The sequence below is a fragment of the Sipha flava genome, unplaced genomic scaffold (genome assembly GCF_003268045.1).
Source record: "Sipha flava isolate LNK unplaced genomic scaffold, YSA_version1 67_pilon_pilon, whole genome shotgun sequence".
Taxonomy (NCBI): domain Eukaryota; kingdom Metazoa; phylum Arthropoda; class Insecta; order Hemiptera; family Aphididae; genus Sipha; species Sipha flava.
Window position 1 is genome coordinate 726767 of NW_020273607.1, and position 21966 is coordinate 748732.

A 21966-nucleotide genomic window follows, 5' to 3' on the forward strand; every position below is an offset into this window, starting at 1 on the left:
CTTGAACGCACCGCCGTCGGAACCAGGCGGGAGGGTTGATCACGGGTTCAGGACAACCAACGTGCCAGGAAAGAAACGATTCCGTTCACTGTTGTCCTCGGAGACACTGTTGTTCATCGCGACACATCACCGAAAGCTTTTGGTCGGGCCGAACGGATTATTCTGATTCTCCTAACCATATAATAACAGACGACATAATCATGTATTTATAATACGTATATTTACACTTCGTTTATTTTTATTACACAAAAGAAATATGGTTTATTTCCTAGAAAAAAAAAGTATGTGGAAAAATCCAAAAAAATCATAAAAGTAGGAACATAAATTTGACAAATATTATTTTACAATAATTCGCACTTGACGCGTATCATTACAATTAAAATACTTTTTCGTAATTAACTAGTATAGAACTTTTTTTTCTATATAATAATAATAATAATAATCATATATTTATATTAATATAATTAAAAAATCTAAATTATGTTCTAGATTAAATTATTTTCTCTTAGTAAGAGAAAGAGAGAGAAGAAGAGAGATAGATAGAGGCAAAAATAAATAAGTAATAATTATACAATAATAAAAATTTGGTATCTTCAGCGTTCTACTACTCGGACGACAATGCGATACGAAAAGAACATTATTCTCTCTCGGTACCCGCTCGAAGCGTGTCGCGTAGCATTGAAGCTTTACAGTTTAATATACATAATATATAATAAAATAATATTATTAAACGAGTACAAACATTCATCGCGGTCTGGAGTCACGGAAACGTTACTGTACAAATAAATTAAGTCATAAAAAAAGCGTACAAAACAAATAAATAAAAAAGATTTTTTTTTATAAACGCAAAAAATTACTCGATAATTGTTTTGCGGTCGTAAAAAAAAAAAAAAAAAAATAATAGAAAATAACATTGTACGCATTACTACATACCGGCGTTTTAGGAAAAATAACATAACAGGCCGGGCTGATGTCTGCTGTCGCGTGGGTGTAATCGAACGTTCACGTCGGTCGATGGAAAATAAATAAATAAATAAATAAAACCATATAAAACGGCGCACATAAAGGGATGTACAACAATAAATGGATCGATCGCCATAACGGGCGTGTCGCCGAGCCGGAACTCGCCGTAGCGTCTTAAAAGTTAAGTCTGTCGTTTATTATTATAATTATTATTACTACAATACAACTATAGTTACACTATTTTTTTTAAAATTTTTTTTCATGTAGACGTTGCTTATGAACGAAATTCGGCTGTTCGAGTAAAATACTGTTTCGTCAGGAGTTAAGTGAGAGGTCCAACAGTAATTTTTCGGTGGAAAACGCCTGGTCGCGATCTGAAACAATTTTTACAAATTTAACAAATTTTATTTCGTCGCGAAATATAAAATTATTTATCTTTTCTTTATTTTATTTTTTTTTTTCGTCAGTATACATAATTATTGCAATAGACACTTTGTTTTCGACATTAATAAGCATGCGCGAATGATAAAAAGAGAACCATCTAAAGATCCAATCGATCAACACACAAGCCGCTCTTTTCGATCATTTGACTTCGTTTATAACTTCGAGGAAAACATGCGAATGCACATGTACATGTACATGGTTTTGAATTGGATAAATTTGCAGCTCGACGGTTTGTGTAGTTCATTCGGTTTGATGCGATAAACGATGGAAGCCACGACGCCCTAACTCAGCGGCGGATCCAGGATTTCATTTTAGGTAAGCTCTCATAGTCAAAAATGTAGTGATACTTTTAGGGTGTTATTTTTTTATTCATTGACATAATAATTGTACAGTTTAAACTTGAGTTATAGTTTCCATGTTGTTTTTAAAAACCTTCGAACCCATATTTAATTTGGATCTAAAGTAATTTCCTATTCAAATCCACTCGATTCTTTAGCTGCACACTCAATTACTTACATATATTTACTATAGATTTTAAAAAAAAACCTAGCATAGGGCAAGGCCTTCGCCCTCCTTCCATAAAATCCAACACTGCTCGAGCGTATGGTTATCGTTAAAATATAGTCTAACACGCTTTTATTTCGTTCGTGTGTGTAATGTTAAAAAAGTAATTCTAACCTTACACACTATACGATGTGTAAGTTAGCATAATATGATAGATTTGACGAGTACGTTTGATTACAGTGACTTAACGTAGAGTCGAGTAAATCGTCGAACTGCTGTCTGACGGTTTTCATACACGTATACAAGAAATTGATTCACCACCAAAAGAACTGGTAATAACTGTATGTTACGTAGTGCAGCTGGTGAAATCAATACAGTTGATGCGGAACGCGTGTCGATAATATTCTAATTGAAACTTATGCGACGTGAACGAAAAAAAAAAATCGCTTGTCGAAAGCGATTTTTATCAATTTGTCAGGTAATGTAGGTAAATTAATACATTATTGTACATGCGAACGGGTGGATAAAAACGCGTAATTAATATTCAAATTTAGACGTTATGTAAGAAAAAAAAATATTAAGAAAAATTAAATAAATAAACATTTATTTAGTTTTTTCCTTATATATATACGTAGGTGCACGGCAGATGAAGTTTACAGATAATGTGCCTAACGTCATTAAACCGTAAAAATCCTTATTAAGTTAAATTCTTTTGATGTTTGATCACGTAACGTTATCTGATCTCGGTATCTCGAACGCAGGAAGATTTATGTAATAACATCTTGTAAACAACATTATTTAATTTCTACGCGACCGTGTACACGTACAAATTAACATAAGGGATATCCACCCCTCCCGGTACATCATAATTATTACCGTATGATTTATTAAGTGGTTTTTTTCTATTTTTTTTTTTTTTCATCTGATGTACACTGTACACGTACTATGTTTACATAATACATGCTTTGTTAATTTCCAACATTAAATGTTAATCACGTCTAAACGTTAACGCAATGTAATGAACGACTAATTATTTTAACGTTCTTACGTTACATCTCGTTGCGGTTTCGATTTTAATCTACGGGAACGTGTACGTATTATCGCTCGAAAATGTTAGGTTTTCGTTTTTTGTCGTGCGTTCATCGAACGTATCCGTGGTGTGCGGTCATCGAGGAGACACGTCCTTCCACCTCGAACGTATATCCTCGACTGGAAAAGAGATTCTGAAATGTAGTTATAATATTTATAGGGCTCGCCGACGTTCACAAAACGTGTTTCTGATCTCGATATCGAAGGGGTCCGAACACGGTTTACGTACGGTTTTACGACTCGCGAAAAAAACTAGAACCCGACGTACCGGTGTTGGATTATGGTTTTCAATCGAGGTGAAAAAACTCTTCGCCAATAGACCGTTTGATCGTGTTGCGTTTACATTTCGAAAAATGTCGAAAAATAAACTAATAGCTCTGCATCGTTCGAGTTGACGGCGTACCCATGCGCAGTGCGTACCGTGCGGAGAATAAGATACACCCCAACGGCTCTCGGCCACTTCGAACCCGCGTGACCGCCGCAAAAACATATCCGACCGAGTCTCCGCCCCTGCAGAAACTTTGTCCGTCTGAACGCTAAGACTGCGGACGGCAATTTTACCAACGCGCATTCGTTATTTATTTATTTTTTTTTTTTTTGCTTTTTACGCGCGCATATATTACGACGTCGAGTATACATACTAACCGTTTTGACCGGTCAGTCGAACGCGCGGCAACCACCGCAAAGTTGAAGGTGTACAAAAATAATGACTAGTAACAACGAACAAGCGGAGTCTACACGGGGTGGATGTGATGACGCGGGTCAGTAAGTGTGGCATCCGGTCATGGTCCTCCAGTCCGGCAGCGACACTCCCAGGCGACGGCAGTTGTGCGCGTACGCGGTCATCGCCTCGCAATAACACTTCCGGCCGGGAGGACACTCGCACATGTCCGTCAGGCAGGATCTGTAACACAGTAAGGAAACGCGCACGTATTAGTCACGGTATTATATTAGTACGACCCGAATTGAGTAATAGGATAAATCAAAAGGGTAGTTGACTTTATTTAATACGGGCACCTGACAAATATATGATTTTCCTTGTAGAACGATTGCATTTCTACTGAGCATTTGAAATTTGCGTAATTTATAAACCATACTAACCTAGTACCTAATAAATAAATATTATTGAAGTTTACAATATTTGATACTTCGATGATTGATTAATCTATGAAATTTAAATTTAAATAACGGTGTACGTATAACGGAAAAATCCGTTTTTTTTTTCTTGATATTTTATCACGCAATGGTAAAAATTCTAAAATATCAATATACAATTTATTTGGTGTGGGGAGTAAGTATTATAATCCAAATAAATTTCATAAAACAAATTTTTTAGTGTGTTTGGGCAGTAGGTAACAATCCTTAGAAATAAGTCCTGGTATAAGTCACGATCGACATTGCTTAGAAGACAACGTATGCATACGATCGCGAACAGATATAATATTCGGGCGTGCGTAGGTATGTCTTGGACGACGGTTATTGAAGGGAACACAAAACGATTGGAATATTATCGCGCGTTTTCGTGTAGCTGTGTGTGTTGTGATGAAAATCCAGTCCGAACGCATAAACCCAATTGTACACACCGACAAATACCGATTATAGCACTGCTCTTACAGTTTCGACACCTGCAGCAGACGAACGCTGCGCAAAGACCAACGCAAACACGTTTCAGATCAGAGCGATAACCGAATTTCAATCGTAATGAAATCATCAACACTTATTTACACTCCGTTTGATACCCAGTGAATGCATCGAGACCGAGAGAACATCGAACTTTGGTGACAACGGTTTCACGGAGTGCCTTGGAGTGCTACACGACGATCCCTGACGGAGGTATTGCGTTAACTCTGGTTTTATCGGGATTTTCGAAAGACCAGGTTCCTGCTGTAACGTACCCACCTAACATTGAGACTTATCGATCGAGCACAACCTATGCAGGCAAAATTAACGGATAGACATATTCGCGAGACCTTCTTGTGATAATCGGAGAAGTGTTGAACAATGCGAAAAATGTTTTCGGAAGCTTTTGTCTTTAAACGGAATATTTTGACATGACTAGTGTACGATGTATCCACATTAATGATAATTTATATTCAAACACCATAATAATTTTGAATTATCAACAAAAAAAACAAATGTATGTGTGTGAAATTTTTCGTTAAAGTGAACACAAATAATATATAATAATAATAATAATATATACGAATAATAAATGCCCAGAAGGTCAGTAAAACGATTTTTTTGGTAATGTTATTATAACTTTCTACCGAATTGTAGTTTTTCGGAAATCTGGTTATGTTATATTATTATTACACCAAAGTAGTGCACTTCAGTTTTGTTTATTTTTTCTATAGATCGGTGCATATTCTTATGCAATCACGTCAAGTATACATTAAAATATAGACAATATTATTTGAATAGGTTTCATTATTAAAATGTTGTTTTATTTTTTTCCACACATTTGGTTTAGAATTATTTTCACGACTTATCGTATTAAATATTTTGATGCTATATTCACAGCAGCAAACATTTATATGCGCTGTACCATATGGCACAATGTGAAGGTATGCTGTACTCGTGGGCGCATTGCGCGAACGGTTTAATGCGGTTTCAAACAGTATATTTATACATAATTATATCTATGTGGTGTACTGACTTGAAAAAGTTGACCGGGTTCAGCTTTTTGTGACACGCGACAAACATGCGCTGCCGGAGTGGCTTGCACATACGCTCTCGGATCCTGGGGCCTTTCCGAGAACACGGGGATGACTGCACCACCGGTTTCGGCGATCGGCTGCACGCGTTCTTTCCGCCTACGCGCCAGGACGATCCAAAAACTTGCGGATCCAACACCACTTGGCCGTTCTTAGTAGTCATATCGTCCCTGGGCACAGAGTTGAAGTTGCCGCATAATCCGCACAAACTACCTGCAATTCCGAACGCAACGTTTACAAAGACGAAACAAGACGAGCCCACGGGCCTGCGACCCCATGATAAATATCGATATTGCGTTCATGTATACGTATTGATTACGAAATCATAATTGAAACGACGTGTTAAAAAAGAAACATTACGAAGCACCACGTTGGCACCCTCCAAGCGATTGTGCATGGTTAGGGTAGAAATGGTTTCGACGGAAACTCGAAAATTTAATGTTTCCGAATATTCTCGAAACGATAAAACTACTATCCTTAATGTGCGAAACACGCAGATTCAATACAAATTACAAAGGTTGAGAGGGTACGTATCGGTCGTCGATTTGTTTCGAATTCCTCACCTTTGTACCGCGATGGGACGGAAACTTCCAGGAATCCTCGTCCGTCCCACACGACGGACACACCGATCCTGGTCTCCACCAGCACGGTATCGTTCGTGTTGGATATAGTCAGATCGTTACTTCTCTTGTACGGCACGGACACTCTTTGCCCGTTGATCTTGACCCGCCTGTTGTCGCCCAGGTTCACTTTCAAATTTCCAATCTAAGCGTGGAAAAACACGAAAACCCACGTTTGAGTACAATACGTCCACATACGTGTTATAATGTGATATACAGTTATGGCCGCACAGTTCTACGGTAAATACAACAATAAAAATAATGATGTCAACGAAATGTTACCCGAAGTGAGATCGTTTTGGTCCACGCAGAGTTCTTCGAGTTCCTCGCGTCGTTGGTCACCCGGATGCTGAACGACCGACCGACGCAGTCGGCGCTCAACAGATATTTGCACGGTCCCTGGAAGCTGAAGAATTTCCCGTCGAACGTCCTGTAATGCGGGTCGCCGAACACCGTGCACACTCCGTCCACTAAAACGATGATCGACGACAATTATTATTATTGAAATCGCACGGTGCGCACGTGAACGTCTTGTCGAAACGCGTTACGCGAAATCGAAAATGCGCAACTGTACACGAACATAGTCCGCGCGTAGTGCGCATTATCTCGTAAAACACTTCAATCTGTATCGCATTGTATCGATTCGATCGTTTTCGGGCGCAAATGTACGGGGCGAAATTAAAAAAAAAAAAAAAAAAACCGACCATCAAACGATCACTCCGTTGAAACCGCATAACAGCGGAAGCACGAAGTACAGTGTCGTCGACGTTCGTGATAATAATCGTAACGCAATCGTTTGTAACTCACTTGGTACACAGCGCGGGCAACACGAACCCGGGACGGTTCGCAGTTTCATGTTGGCCGGGCACGACGAGGAGATGGACGGGCACAACTCTTGGGCGCACTGCACTTGACCGCGGACGCACAGGCACGATTTGCATTCGTCGACCTTCCAGCTGTCACCGTTCTGACGAAACACAGAAAAAAATAAATAAATAAATGTTAATCACACACACACACACACACCGATTTTATAACGTATTATGTTGTAGTGGACGCGGTGGCACACACAGATGTAATAATGTTACACACAGCAGAGTGCACTCGTAGGACTCGCGGATTAAGGTTCAGTCGTTTGTAAGACTGAAAATCATCCGCAGCAGTAAGGACGAGTCGTAACGGATTAATGAAAAAATTCGATTATAAAGCTCAAACGTTGCTCCGCGAGAACTTCTTTAATTTCGAAAAAAAAGTGGACAATTTTCGTAGTTTCGAAATGGATGAGTCTTAAGGAAGTTATTCGTGTTTGGATTTCATTCAATCGCGCGCTCACCGTGTAAATCTTGCCGTTATCCTTGCACGTCTCGCTCTTGTCCACGGCCGACCGAGGGCACTGCGGGCAGCACTGGTTGTGCGACGAGAACGTCTGCTTCTCCACGGGGCAGTCCAGCGGCGGGCACGTCTCGCGCTTGCACACCACCGTCGAGTTGGCGCAAGTGCACTCCGTGCACCGGTCCGGGTGCGTCTCCTGGCCGGACGGCGTAATCTTGTCGCCCAGCAAGCAAGCTCCTCGTGGCGGGTCCATTAGTTTCCTGCTCTTTCCTGCAAGGAAAAAAGTAGAAAAAAGTTACTACCGTTATAGTTTACCGCGTTTACGGTTCCGTAGCATTGTGGGATCCGCGGTTCGGACATTATCATAACCGCTCAAAATCCACGTTGATTTGCGAACAATACGTCCGTAGAACGTGAAATACGGTTTATTCGTCAACGGTTGTTGAAATCGCGTTCGTGAACCGGTAAACGTACGAAAAGATCTGTCTGTCCCGGGCACAAGATAAAGAAATAGCACTAACGATACACAATGATAATTCTAAAAATATGCGGTTCGTTACGATCGGAAATGTTTAGAAAACAAATGTATAGCCAACGATGCTATTTTTACGGAATTCAATAACGATCGGCAAACCCTTACGGGACGGCTGCAGTTTGTAATCGTTGCCAAAAATCCAAGCCCTACAGGTGTGCATTACGTGTTATTTGTACATTGTGCGCTCTTGGCCGCACCTATACGGGACTGCGGGATATGGAATCCTGCGACGAAAACGGGTATTACGACGGTGCATGACGCCCGGGTAAACGTGTGATTTCGAATTTCGAACGGTTTCCAAAATCGTTATGGCCGCATTCGGATCTACGAGAATCGATTCGGTGCAGATGAATATCGTATGAAAACAAATGAAAAACATCGTAATGAACTGGACGGTACGATTGGACATCATCAAGTTCATGAACGAATCGGTCGTAGAAGGGATTTATAAAATAGCGAAATATCTAAGACGTCTGTCTTGATATTTCGTTTTATACGTTTCGGTCGTATTGTAGCGACCGAAAAACTTTATGTCGCGCAATATCCCCGAAGTTTACGCGCGTACAAAGTTTTTCGTTGTTTTTCGACAACGATAATTATATCTGATAACGCAATTGCGGAAAATGGTTGTAAATTCGTTGCAATAGCTTCACCACGAGCACGTGTGTGCAGTGCAATCTCGGCACGTGTACCAACGAAAATTCGAACAGATAACGAAACCGCCGTCCAGTCGGTTTACATTTATTTTTCCGGCACCGATTTTAAAACTTGCGTACTTCTCTCGGTGCCGCGCACGCTATGATTGCTTACGATAACGATCAACGTTTATCCGGGACGACGCATTACTGCTGATTACGTTTCGGGGTCAGACGGTCGTACGCGGACGACAACCGCGTCATTGTGTTACATACGTTATGGCTGTATCGAACCGGACGAGTGGCGGACTGAATCCGACCGATATCGCCACAATGGAGTTTTTAAAACTAGAATGGAAAAACGCTAGACCGATGCGGTTACGACGTTTTTCGACTTTACCGAATAAACGTTTCCGGAGTTCGTCAGACGCTTCCGTCCGGTGTGTGTGTGTGTGTGTGTGTGTGTGTGTGTGTGTGTGTACAGCGTGTGCCATCGAGCGCAGCAATAATATATAATTTGGTTGTTTGTCCGCACAATCATCGAGGAAAAACGTATCCTCGGAACTGCGTAACATGTTCCCAGAGAGCTTTGTCGTCTCGACCTTTTTTTTCTTATATTTTCGGAAAACGCTAGAACTCCCGATACAGTATTACGGTCAGCGGAGGATTTAAACGTGAACGAGCCGGATTCGAATCTAACACCACACGTTCCGGTAAAATAATAAGATGCGGACGTAAAAAAAAAAATAGTAAGATAATAAATAGATTTAGAAAAACACATTCAAGTAAAAACGTGATGATAAATAGAAAATAAATTATGAAAAATAATACCAATGCAATCGGGTTCACTTACCAACGCATCTGGGGCAGCATTCGCCCGGCAGTATCTGCATGCTGCTGGACGGACACTGGAGCACAGGGCACGCCTTTTTCGAACAGGTGAGCGCCGGGCCGGCCGCGGATCTTTCGCAGTGACAGGTCAGGCACGGGTCGTCGTACAGGCTGACGTTCCTCCAAGCGGCCACTTCTTGTCCGATAACCCGGCAACCTGCGGGACAACGCGAAACCGGTTAGCGAAACTAAAGAGCAATCGCACAGATTTATAATAACCGTTCCCCCACTCCACCATCTCTTTGTGCGCGCACGTGTGACTCCGGGATATCAATAACGGATTTTTTATGATTATTATTGTTGATATTATTTCTACTACAGTAATTGATCGCTAATATTATTACTAATAATAATCGATGGCGTACGACGACGATTCTCGCTGTATCCCGCATTATTGTCCTGCGACAATACGCTGTCGATCGTAAACCCTCGCCCGAAGTTTAACGACCCGTTAATTATTGCCACGGCAAACTCTACCGGGTCCGCACAACATTGGCGTCCGGTTACTACTGATTGAACAACAAATCATTAGTTAAACGTTGTATGACTTACACACACGTTTTCGTTGCATTTTTACGGTAACGCTGACGTGCAAATTAAAAAGATAAAAACTTAAATCGCTGTACCGTTTCGTCAGCATAATCCATCATTTTTTCCCACGTTATTTCAACAGTAAATTATCGACTGTTTTTAACGTGCAAACGGAATCGTCACACACCTGACAGAGTTTACCATCGGAAAAGTTCCGACCGGTTGAACTTAACAGCACCCAACGATATGTCCTTTAGGTTAAACGTTATATTTAAATAATATTATTAAGATAAACGTGTTGTACAGCAGTGTCGACGTATTCACGTTTCGATATAAGATCAGGTGAACCTATGAGAGTGATTTTACAGCAGAAGAAATGCTGTCAAAGTATAACAAAACTATAACATCACACGTCGTCGCCGTAAAAGGAACGGATCGTCTTCGTGGGCTTAGTCAAACGTTTCAAAACCTTACAAAACCGCGATATCCAACGTAACATCGAAAACCACCTCTATACCTCTATAAGATGATACAGTTATCGCACAACAGACCAGTCTCTCTCCTCTCTCTCTCCTTTGGACCAGAGTTTCTTCCTTCGTTGATATGTGTCGCTAGAGCGTACACGAATCGTCGCCATTCGGTCTCCTTGTATAATATGTTTATGATTTTCGGTTGTGTACCGTAGTTTACGCGTATACGAATCCACGGATAACTTAGCATAATAATGTAGCGAATCGTTGAATATTTCCCGGGGTACGGTTGAAACCGCTAACCTTTTCCTTACGGACACGAGCGCTCGATAGCCTGTTGTACACGTTAACGTGAAAACATACAATAAAACACACATACACACACACACACACACACACTGCTCCCATACAAGCATATTACGATTATCGTTAGACGACGACAACATCCTTCGTCCTCGGCGCGTCCTCGATCTGCGGTAGTCCACAGCCGACGTGGTCGGGACGCCCGGGCCAACCACTTCGTTTTCCCGCACGCACGCAGGGAACCCGACCACTATCCGAGGCGTGTTTCAATGTGTGTGGCATCCAGTCTCGGCTGCCATTAGCCTATCTTTGTCCTCTCTCCCACGGCCCGGCCCGGCCTCCACCTACCCGCTAGTGCCTTCTTCTTAATCTTTTATTTGTTTTAGACCCGACCGGCAATAATAAATAATAGCCGCGCACCGGTACCGCCCCCGTCGCGGGATCCGAGTCGCGGACGCGCACGTATGACGAGCATCCACACAATATGGGCATACTAGTTTATAACATATTTTCTTATTATTATCGTATACCTATACGTGCACACGTGTATATATATATATGCGTATGCGTGTATTCGGATACAAAGCCGGAATAAACCCTAAGGGGAAAAAACAAAGAATTATTCGGTTCTCTGCGCGCACCATAATAAATTACGGTCCGAAATATTATATTCTTGTGATACGCGAGCGGTCCATGTAACGCGCGCACCGCTACAAATACTACTCGTATTTTATGTACCGCATACACTTATGCACAGACCTAGGAGGTCCACCGGTGCCGCCGTCGACGAATATGACAAAATAATGAACACACGGTTAGAAATGCGCACACGATTGTATCTTCCGTCCGCCGTTCGGACCCGTGAGAAATATATAAATGTGTATAAATAATAAAAAAATGATTTCTTCCGCTGCCGCCGCGTCCCCTGTGACTCGAGGGTCCGGACGCGGAGTGTTCGACAGAGTTGTTTTTCGACCAATTACCAATAGAGTAACTCGGATATATGGCTTCATTAAATCGGTTAGCCTAGAGGTTTCACATCACTCGAACGTGTCTGTATATATATATAAAAAATTAAAATTTAATCATTCTTTGCTAACGAAAATTCGTCGTGTGTCCTTCGGCTATTTCGTGTGCTTATTCTCGTGTGCCGCGGTAATACTATACGCGAGGTTGAATTTCGGTTAAATTTTCGACGTGCCTAAAAATATGCGAACGTACCCCGCCGACACTATAATGGTAAACACGTTTCACGTTACACGCCGTACGACGTCGTGTCCCGCGATTCAACACCATTTCCGACGAGCGTTTCGAAACTTTTTACGACAATTGTATGATTATAAATTTACCTCGATATCGAAAAATGCGTTGAACGGATTTTAAAAAAAGAAAACCACCTAGCACGCGCCTCAACACACGAACACGTATCTTACGTTACTACCATTCGTTAACTGCAGCAACAGGCGTTATTTCGAAACCAATGAACGCCCGAAAGACGTTTGCAAAACACTGATCCGCCGAATTGTTGAGCGCGGAATTGAAAAAAAACAAAACACTGTACTCGTTCGCGTGATGCCATTATTAAATGCACACGGCGAGTACATGTCTGAGAAAATTTCGCGTCCCGCGAATCGATTATTTAAATAATTCGGCGTCCTTCGCCGCCGTAGTTCAGCGAGACGCGAGTACATGTTGTTGTTGTTATTATTACTTTAACGTGAACTGATATCGATACGCTAACCATAACCGGTAGCTAAGTACCAGAGCAGACCGTTTAACATGTTCATGTTGTGCACAATGTTAGTCGCTGCCGGTGGTCCTGCCATCCATCTCTTTATCCGCTTAGAGTTTTGTGTCTCTACCGGTACGCGCATACTCCTTCTTTTTCCATTCCCTCCTTCCCCCCACCGACGCCTCTGCGTTTTCGTTCGCCATCGTTATTATAATAATATATTATATTATTAAAACGTCTGTCCATTGTTTTTTTTTTTTTTGTATTGTGCACTCAGTGTGTTATTGTTTTATTTTCGACGGCTCTGTTGTATGCGCATACCCGGCGAAAGACGTTAATGCAACGTTGTAGACGCAGGAAAGGAGAGAGAAAGAAGACCGCTGCACCGTATACACAAATTATACACGTATATACAGGCTCATTTCCCACGGGTCACTTAACGGACGGAACACACACGAGCTTGCTCGCTTAGGGATTGAGTACACGAGTCGTGATTTATCAAGGCGAAGATACTACGAAAGGATTTTTGTTTTATTTTCATTTTTTTTTTTTTTTATTATATAAATAATTATACGAAAAGACGAAATTTGATTTCTGAACACTGCTCCCCGTGGATACTCGAAATCGTACTACGAAAACGTGCAGTTTTGGTTTAAACGATCTTTATGGTTTCTAGCAGCAGATTAGTACTCACGTGATGGATTGTAAAAATTGCTTGACACTAAAAAAATATGTAACAGCAGCGGTACAACGGTTAAGGATGCAACTGATCCTCACTTTTACAACGCAATCCTTCGGTAAAACGTTTTCGTTGAATCCGTCGTTCACTGCTGATAGTCGACTTATAGAATCGATGGGAAACCACACGTTACTAATGGACCACATCGAAAGTTAACGGTGCTGCCTATAGGGTTCGCGTTACGAGGAAGTGTTTCGGCGGATGTGATTTATGTGATACATACATCTCACGACGGTTTTGCAGTTTTCCGCTTAGGGAAAACAATGCCTGTACACCGGTTCGAAATCAAGTTTATTTTGTTAAGAGAATAGTTACACCATCTCGAGGAACTAGAACCGGAGGGGAAATTGTCCCCTCATCGGTTACGGTTGGAAATGTGGAGTGCGCGCGCGCGCGCGCGAGAAAGACCTCAACGAACGTAAACAAAGTCACTACTGACCTGGACAAGTGGGACAGCAAGTGCCCGGCTTCGGCGGGTAGGGCTGCTGGCACGGCGTGATGCACTGCATCCGGGTCTCCGTGACTACGCCAGCCTTGCACGACATCACCTGGCACGGGTCGTCCGGGTCTGTCCACTCCGTACCACTGTCCCTTAGAACGCCTTTGTACACGCAACCTGTGCAATCAGTGTCGTAGCAATGAGAGTTATGTAAATCAGCGGTGCAACAAGGATTCGTGTTTTCCTAATGGGGGGGAGGAAGAGGGGCGTTTGAAATTTCGATTGGTCGTTTTCCTTGAACAGTAATTATTTTTTAAGTCATTAGTTAGATTAACAGATTACAGATCTACTGGGCTACAACTCGTTTGTACACATTTAACTTTTATACAACTCGTTTACGCAAAAATACACAACTCGATTGCGCACATATATTTTGGCTACCTATGACAAAAATCCCTAGTGCCAGAACTCGTTTGCTTATAATCGTTTATTAATAATAACACTCACAGGACATTTTTTATTAGTGCATCTAAAATTTAAACATTAAAATATTAAAACACGGCATTCACTAAATTTATAATTATCAATATTAAAACATCGTTTTCCTCACCGATATTCAAAAGTATTAGGGATTTCTACGCCATATTAAAGTTTACGTCGTCAACACACTAGTCACCACTGTACCGTCCATATCCATGGTCCATAGCTACTGAAACTTTACTAAAAGTTGTTTGGGAAATCCAAATTTATATAATCTACAGTCTACACTGTCGATTATAAGATAATATTGAGATAATATATTTGATAATTTGTACTGCAGTCTGTGACGATATATGTAGACACGTGTCATGTTTTGAATGTGTCGTTGTGCGCAAACGAGTTATCTATTTTCAGGTAAAAAATTTTGAATGTGCGGAAACGAGTTAGCGATCTGCTGATTTTAAAATATAAAAACCATTAATTTAGAAAAAAAACTCAATCAAAAATACACTGCAGGTACAACTTATACAGTGTTCTAAGCCATAAATCCGAGGGTTTGATGAGGAGGGGATGGGATTCATAAACAAACGGTGTACGAAAACATGTCAATGGACTTTCCCAAAAATATGTACTACGCACTGGGTGCGATTTTATTCCTGTATCCGTCGGACTGTGATTGAAAATTGAAACCGATCGAATAATTTTGCGGACCGTTAGGTATATATATATATAAACACGAAAGAGTTGCGTTCGAAGTTCCAGAATCCAATTGTTTGTGAGAATCTAGGTTTGGTCCGATTAAATAATATGTAGAAGTATGAAACGAAAAAATCATAAATACAACGTGTACGCTATTTGCGTTACAACGTTTACGTATAAATATTTATACCTTTACACCGTCGGCAGCATCCTTTCGGGTCCACGAAAACGTCTTGCAGCATGTAGCAACCCTGTTCGTCGGGGCACTGGTCCTTGACGCACTCCACGAATCCGTTCTGAAAACCAGTAACAAACGTTTTTGTAGCGTTTCCTTAGCGCACACGCGGTCGAGAAAATTAAGAAATTATATCGCGCACGCAGCCGTCACCGCGACCTTATAAATATACCAAATACCGTTTCGCACGTACGCGCCTCTACGCGCAGACCGACCAACACACAAGCGTATAAGATTTATACGTATACCCGTACGATAATTATACGGAAAAATGTACGATACGGATCTGTCGGAATTCGTTTCTGACGCCGCCACGCGACCTTCCTGCACCGACGGCATTCGATTTATTTATTTGTTTTCGTTGTTTTATTATTATTTAATTTTTTTTTTTTTTTTACTTCTCTTCGTCGCGGCAGCCACGGGGCGGCGGCCGGTCGGAAAACAATCCGAAGTGCGCGCGGCGCGTAATTGATCGATCGCTCGCGGTTTACGCGCAATCGGCAATTACGGTCACCGAATGATTTACGAGACGGCTGTTGTTGACGCGCGCGCGTAAGAGCGTTTTTACGCGTAACCGTCGTCGTGCACGTCGTCGTCGCCGCAACGATGACCCGCGCGCGAGAAGTTAACGCGTTTCCATCGGGGCACGGGGCGCGACGAACGCGAGGAATCCGTATTGTACATCGTTTGTCGAGCCGAGAGGCGCAGGGACATCGCGGGACACCGGCGAACGTTCCCGAACGGTCGGGAAAAATCATCGCAGGAATATTTTTTAAAATTATTTTTAAGAATTATTATTGTTTTGACAGTAGGTACGAGAAACGATTTTGTTCTTCCGTCCATAAAATATTTGTGATTGAAAATATTTTTTCTGTTACTGCATTAGTTAGTCTGCAATGGTACAGTGAACGTACGTCAATCCCCTTAGGCATTAAAAAAAAAAAAAAAAAAAAAAAAAAAACAATAAAAGTAACTACACTAACGACTCACAACAATTTAAATAAAAATAAGTGATACACAGTGGTTATAACATTAATAACACAAGATCGTTGCAATGTACGCACGTTACCACACGACTATATTCGATTTTTCGAGTAAATGCATCATTATATCTAATATCGTTGATTTTGTACTGTATATCGGTAAACTATTCGTATTTAATATCGATTTCGTTAGAAGTCCCGCACATGAGTTCGCAGTACATATGACATGTTTTATTATTTTTTTTTTTTATTTTACTCTTGGTTTACAATTTTTACGGAAGTAACGGAATTGAAACGGGACCCTATTCTAAAAACGGGACAAAAAACGTCCCGTTCAAAGTTTGTCCGAACAACGGGACATAATGACTAAAAAATGGACGATTCCGTTTTAAACGGTACATATGGTCACCCTATTCTACGGAGGAGCCGTTTGCGTAAAACGCTTCTTCTGGCCAGTCCCAGGGGCATATTTTAGGGGAGTACGAAGTACGGGCGATCATTCCCCCCCTTAATCCGTATTTAAGGAATCGATTATACGAGTATGTAAGATACACATTACAAGTTTTTTTAATACGGATAATTTTATAACGAAATCAAATTACGCGTGGCTGTGAACGCTGAATTGGGCTTTTTGTCAGGTCCATACTTAGTGAAAAATCAAATAAAACACAAGCGCAACTTTCAAAACACAGACAGGTGCTAAAAAGGAATTACACAAAAGTCGATTCTAAGTTGATCCGACATTAGATTAAAAAAAAAAAAAAAGAAACCACGAATATTAAGGATTCACCAGATTTACCAACATCTGACTTGTAAATGTTGTGCGTGAATCGAAGAAATAATTTGAGTCGCCCCCCCCCCTCCCCATAGAAGTGAGTCTAAATACGCCCCTGGCCGGTGCCCGGTGACGCGTGCGACCGAGTACGCGTCGACGCGACCTTTCAAGCCGGTCGGTAACGATTGGATCGCCGACCGCGCGTGTCCGTTGTTCGCATCATAGTTGCAGCGCGTTCGGAGAGTGTACGTAATACGCGCCGCGCGTGCGCGTACACGAACAGAGAGTACACATGTGCTCCGGACAAAATATTATACGTGTGAACAACGCGCGCACGGCAGTCGCATTTACACGGCATTACGTTTGTTAACCGAATTTAGATAGGTCTTTTCGGGATAAGTCGCCTAGGAGGGGCTCGACCTTCCGTCGAGAGCGAAACGTTCCCGTCCTTGTGCGCGGCGGACGCGCGCGTGAACTCGAACGGGGTCCGGTGAGGTGAAAGGACTCGTTCGCACGCGCGTTTCCGACGGGTCGCCCCAGAAACGTTTCGGCGCCATCGATCGTCGTGATCGCGGTGCACTGCTCGAGCTAAACGCGTTCGCGTTGCAGTCGCGCGACCGATCAACGTACCGAATGCGCGTACCCGGTACGCTCGTAGCCGGAAACGCGTTGCGAAGGTGTACGCGCGAAGGTACGCGAACGGTTTGCAGAAACCGCCTTTTCGCCGCCCGCGCGGGCCAAAACGTGTGATATCATCATATAAATCGGTGTTTCGGTCGAACGCACGAGACCGACGATTTCGAGGCGGACACGTAATATCGGCGGAGAGCCGGTAGGAGCGACGCCCACAAAGTTATATTTGTACGGTGTACACCATTTTATCGCACATTGTTTAAGACGTAATCATTACGAAGACAGTAAATCGTTCCCTCACCCCCCCCCCCCCCCAAAAAAAAAAAAAAAAGATTATCTATTTACGTATCCGTTTCGATAAAAGAGCCTCTGTGCAGCTTTGGTCCCGCAACATCCCTAAAAGCGTGTGGAACGCGTGTATCACGTGTGATTATTGTGTACATGTAACACACGTCAGCGAACACGTAACGTTACTTCATTGACTCCCTTTCCGGACACCAATAACCGATAGTAGGTACGTACCGATAATTAATCGATCCCGCCGTATCTCCATCGAAGTATGATAATCACCGATAAAATATACGGTCGTACTTTCTACACGTGGCGAGTGAAGGTTAGTCTTACCGAATTTTTCTCTTATATTCAGGTCCTTCTACTTTTGATCGCGCTATTCGGGTCAACATTTTGAAATAAACGGTTTTTTTTTTTTTTTAAATTTATACCATGCGCAGTATAACCGTTGCCTATTAACTTATGCCATCACGTCATGCACTTAATTTATCACTTGTTACAATGCACTTGACACACGATTGTAATTTATTGTTTAATTAAATTTGTTTTATGGTCAACCGTAAAGACATCGCAGAGCCTGTAAGGCTCATACTATAAGCCTTATATTATAAGGCGTGAAGTGCGACGCCGGTGTACGTATTACGTCTACGGCGGTGGCGCGAGGACAAAAACGTCGGTGTTCCGGTGGGAGGGGCAAAGGGAGGGAGGCACGGTATCGGTAGGACCAGGATTTTAATTTTAATTTTTTCGCCATCGGTACGAAGCACGAAAGTTTCTCTCTCAACGTAGAGCCGACGAACTGAAAGACTTGAACGCAAACACGTTGTTACGTTGTTCGTGTCGCGTTATAAACGATCGCACCCCACCCACCCGTTCGCAGGCGAAGCCACCACCGCTGCACCTATACTTATTTTTAGGAATACACCTTAGCCTGCACCCGTCTCTCTTCGGGCATTCGAGTCTTGGCGCCGGGGTTACGCGCGTAACATTTATCGTTACTGTTATTACGTCTCATATCGGCGACAACCTTTCGCCGTGCGTAACCGCGGTAGCGTACTGTTGAAAAATTCGTTTCCGTTGTGTTTCGTAATCGGCTCGACGCATCGCGTCCATGGGCGGTGGTCGCGCGGGCGGAGCGCGTTGGGTTTGACGAAGAAATAATTCCGGTTCATACACGTCTCGGACGTCCGACGATAACGATCGTACACGACCGCGACGACGAGAGGCGAAACAAGGCGCATAATACGATATGTACACTATTAAACCATGTGCAGCGCGCGCGTACGGTTCCGATCCGAGAAATTCGGTCGGACGACAAAAATGCGGTCGCTCGCAGATCGAAAATCGCGCCGATCTGGTCTCGACCGATAAATCGTACGGCAGGTCGGCAGTTTCGGCTTATTCGCGGAACAACCGCATAGGTATTGCAGTGTCGACCGATGATCGGTAACCGATCGCACGTCCAAACGTTCGGTTTTCGGGTGGACTGTTGCGCGCGCGCGACCACCGCGATTCGACGACCGCCAGCGAAGTAATCGATCTTTGCGGTCGAAATCGCTCGGATTCTTTACCGTTCGTCGCACGCGAGTGCGTTTCGAAAAATTAGCCGGTCAAAGCGAGAACGTTTGAATCGGTCGATGTGCAACAACGGATTTCGCGCGTTCGGATCGCTTTCAGTCGGTGTAAATATTTTTATTTATTTTGCAAAACCATAACGCGTGTGTTGCACAGGAAAAGATCACTGATCGTAAGTCGACGTAATAATGTTCAATCGGTTGGAGCGCGGACGGGACGCGTATCACGTCTAGAGAGAGAGAGAGAGAGAAAGAGAGATAAGAGTGAGAAGACCACCGTCGCTCGAAGGTTTTGATGCGACTGCGACGGGTCACGGGTGGGCCGCTGGAGGGGAGTGCACACGCTTGCCTGTACGCGTTTTATTCCTTTCCACCAAACTGGTTATCCGCGCACGCTCAAATTTCTACCACGCGTGAGGTTCATCGTCTTCGTCGAGTCGGGAAGTTAATTTTTTTATTTATTTAGTTTTTATTTTTATTTTTTTATTTTTTACGGAACATTCGAAACCCGTTCGACGCGCGGATTTCCCCGGATTTTCTCCTCGTCGTCAGCCTGAAAGTGTACGCGCCGAAGTCACAAAACTCTCCCGATTTTTAACACGAGTACATTCCACCGATGGTAAGTGGATGCTCTTCCGGGTCTACTTCGGTACTACTTGAAAGGATCGTAATTGATAATTGTACAATAATTTATATCGCGCAGATCATGGATTATACAGAAATAATGGAATTCAAAGTTATTAAAATTAGATTAAAACGTCTACCTACGTGAATGCGTGCGATTCGTCTGACCTGTCGTCGAAAAACTTTGGAGCATCGATTATTATACAAAAATATACAACCGTACCGAAAACGCGACCAGGCGGCTCGCGTGAATTGATCACAGAATTCAAATCGTCCCGCGCGCATGGATATCATCGAACGGTTTCAAAAATCCGCATATAACATTACCCGTGCTGATAGAAATGCGTAATAATTAATTTACGAAAACGAACACGTAAGCCGAACCGCTCCGGACGAGGGGCGCGCGTTTCACCGGGTAGATAAGACACAACGCATCAAAACGTGTACACGTTGCGAGCGGTCCTATACGGTTTCTTTTTTTTTTTTCATTCTTTCCAGACATTATTATTCGAGTCGATAGTGACAAGGCGAGCTCGGTTAGTACTCTCCGGGGACGATGAACTCGCTTGGTGCCCAGGACCCAAGACTGTTTTCGTAGCACACGAATGTATACACTAGAATCCTGTTATCCGTGGCGTCGCGGAAACGGTGAATTGAATTACGCGGACGAAAAATCGAGAACGGCAGGGATCGCATCGCGTTTGTGTATCGGTGACGAAAATATCGTACAAATTTAAATCGGTTCGCAGAAGGTACAGTGTTATGCTTGGTGTTACGTCGCAGACGTTCGTTTGGAATTCAGTGCGTGCCACTGACGTTTATAAACCTTAAGCCCTGCGTTACGTAATATCTGTACGCTTACTATACACACGTTCACTGTAGTGTCCGTATTAATTATTAACGAGTACAATATGTGCGTGTGTGCGGTACCTTTAAAACGTGTTCGCAGTGATTTCCAAACGATTTCGTAATTAAATTTCGTCAAGTAATACACGTATGTGTGTTTGATGTTTGAGTTGTTTGCGCAATCAAGATGCAAAAGTGTTAGAGCTGTACACAGTAGCGTAGCCGGGAGGAGGGGTGTGGGTGGTGTACCCCCCCCCATTAGTTTTTATTTAATAAATTTTTTTTTTTAATTATTCAATTCCCTGTATACACGGCGTCGTTGATAGTTAACCGTGGTAGACAACCGATGGTGACCAATTAGAAAACAATAAATTACTCATTTTGTGTTGTTCCTCCGTGGATGATAACGATGCGTTCTTATTTAAAAAATGGTACGTAACAATATAATAATGTGTACATAACATCGTATTAATTATTAAACTATCGATAGTCTATGTTATCAATTTATCATATACGGAAACGGTTTTGTCCATAGATATTAAACATTAGTTTAATATCTATGGTTTTGTCCCTCATCATAAGTTTGGATTTTTTTTAAATACTAAAAAAAAAAAAATGTTTTATCCGAATCAATAGAACGTGTACGTTCTTCATCAACCCATAACCGCTTGAAACTGTTATGTCCAACACGATAGGTAGACCAGCATGACTCAATAATTATTTTCCCCTAGTTATTTGATGCAATAGTTAATAGTTTATCAGAAGTTTGTACTTGGCTTGATAAGGATGCTTCATTAGGAGCATACCAATTGCTGTGTACTATAAGACAACGAGAATTTATACTAGAAACTTATATACTGGGACATGTGTTGAGTTTAAGTTTAC

At 42.3% G+C, this 21966-nt stretch overlaps 1 protein-coding gene across 3 annotated transcripts in view; it reads right to left on the reverse strand.

Annotated features, from left to right (window-relative positions):
• Positions 1-516: 516 nt before the first annotated feature.
• The window catches only part of LOC112691841 (BMP-binding endothelial regulator protein), an 80510-nt gene continuing 59060 nt past the window's right edge, over positions 517-21966 (reverse strand). For all 3 annotated transcript variants that reach the window (XM_025566254.1, XM_025566255.1, XM_025566253.1), the window contains 10 exons: positions 15311-15416; positions 13942-14118; positions 9690-9884; positions 7668-7936; positions 7142-7301; positions 6617-6804; positions 6278-6479; positions 5657-5927; positions 3646-3904; positions 517-1337 (listed from right to left, as the gene is read on the reverse strand). In XM_025566254.1, coding sequence (XP_025422039.1) covers positions 3763-3904; positions 5657-5927; positions 6278-6479; positions 6617-6804; positions 7142-7301; positions 7668-7936; positions 9690-9884; positions 13942-14118; positions 15311-15416 — 1710 coding nt within the window. In that variant the 3' untranslated portion in view covers positions 517-1337; positions 3646-3762. The remainder of the gene's footprint in view (positions 1338-3645; positions 3905-5656; positions 5928-6277; positions 6480-6616; positions 6805-7141; positions 7302-7667; positions 7937-9689; positions 9885-13941; positions 14119-15310; positions 15417-21966) is intronic.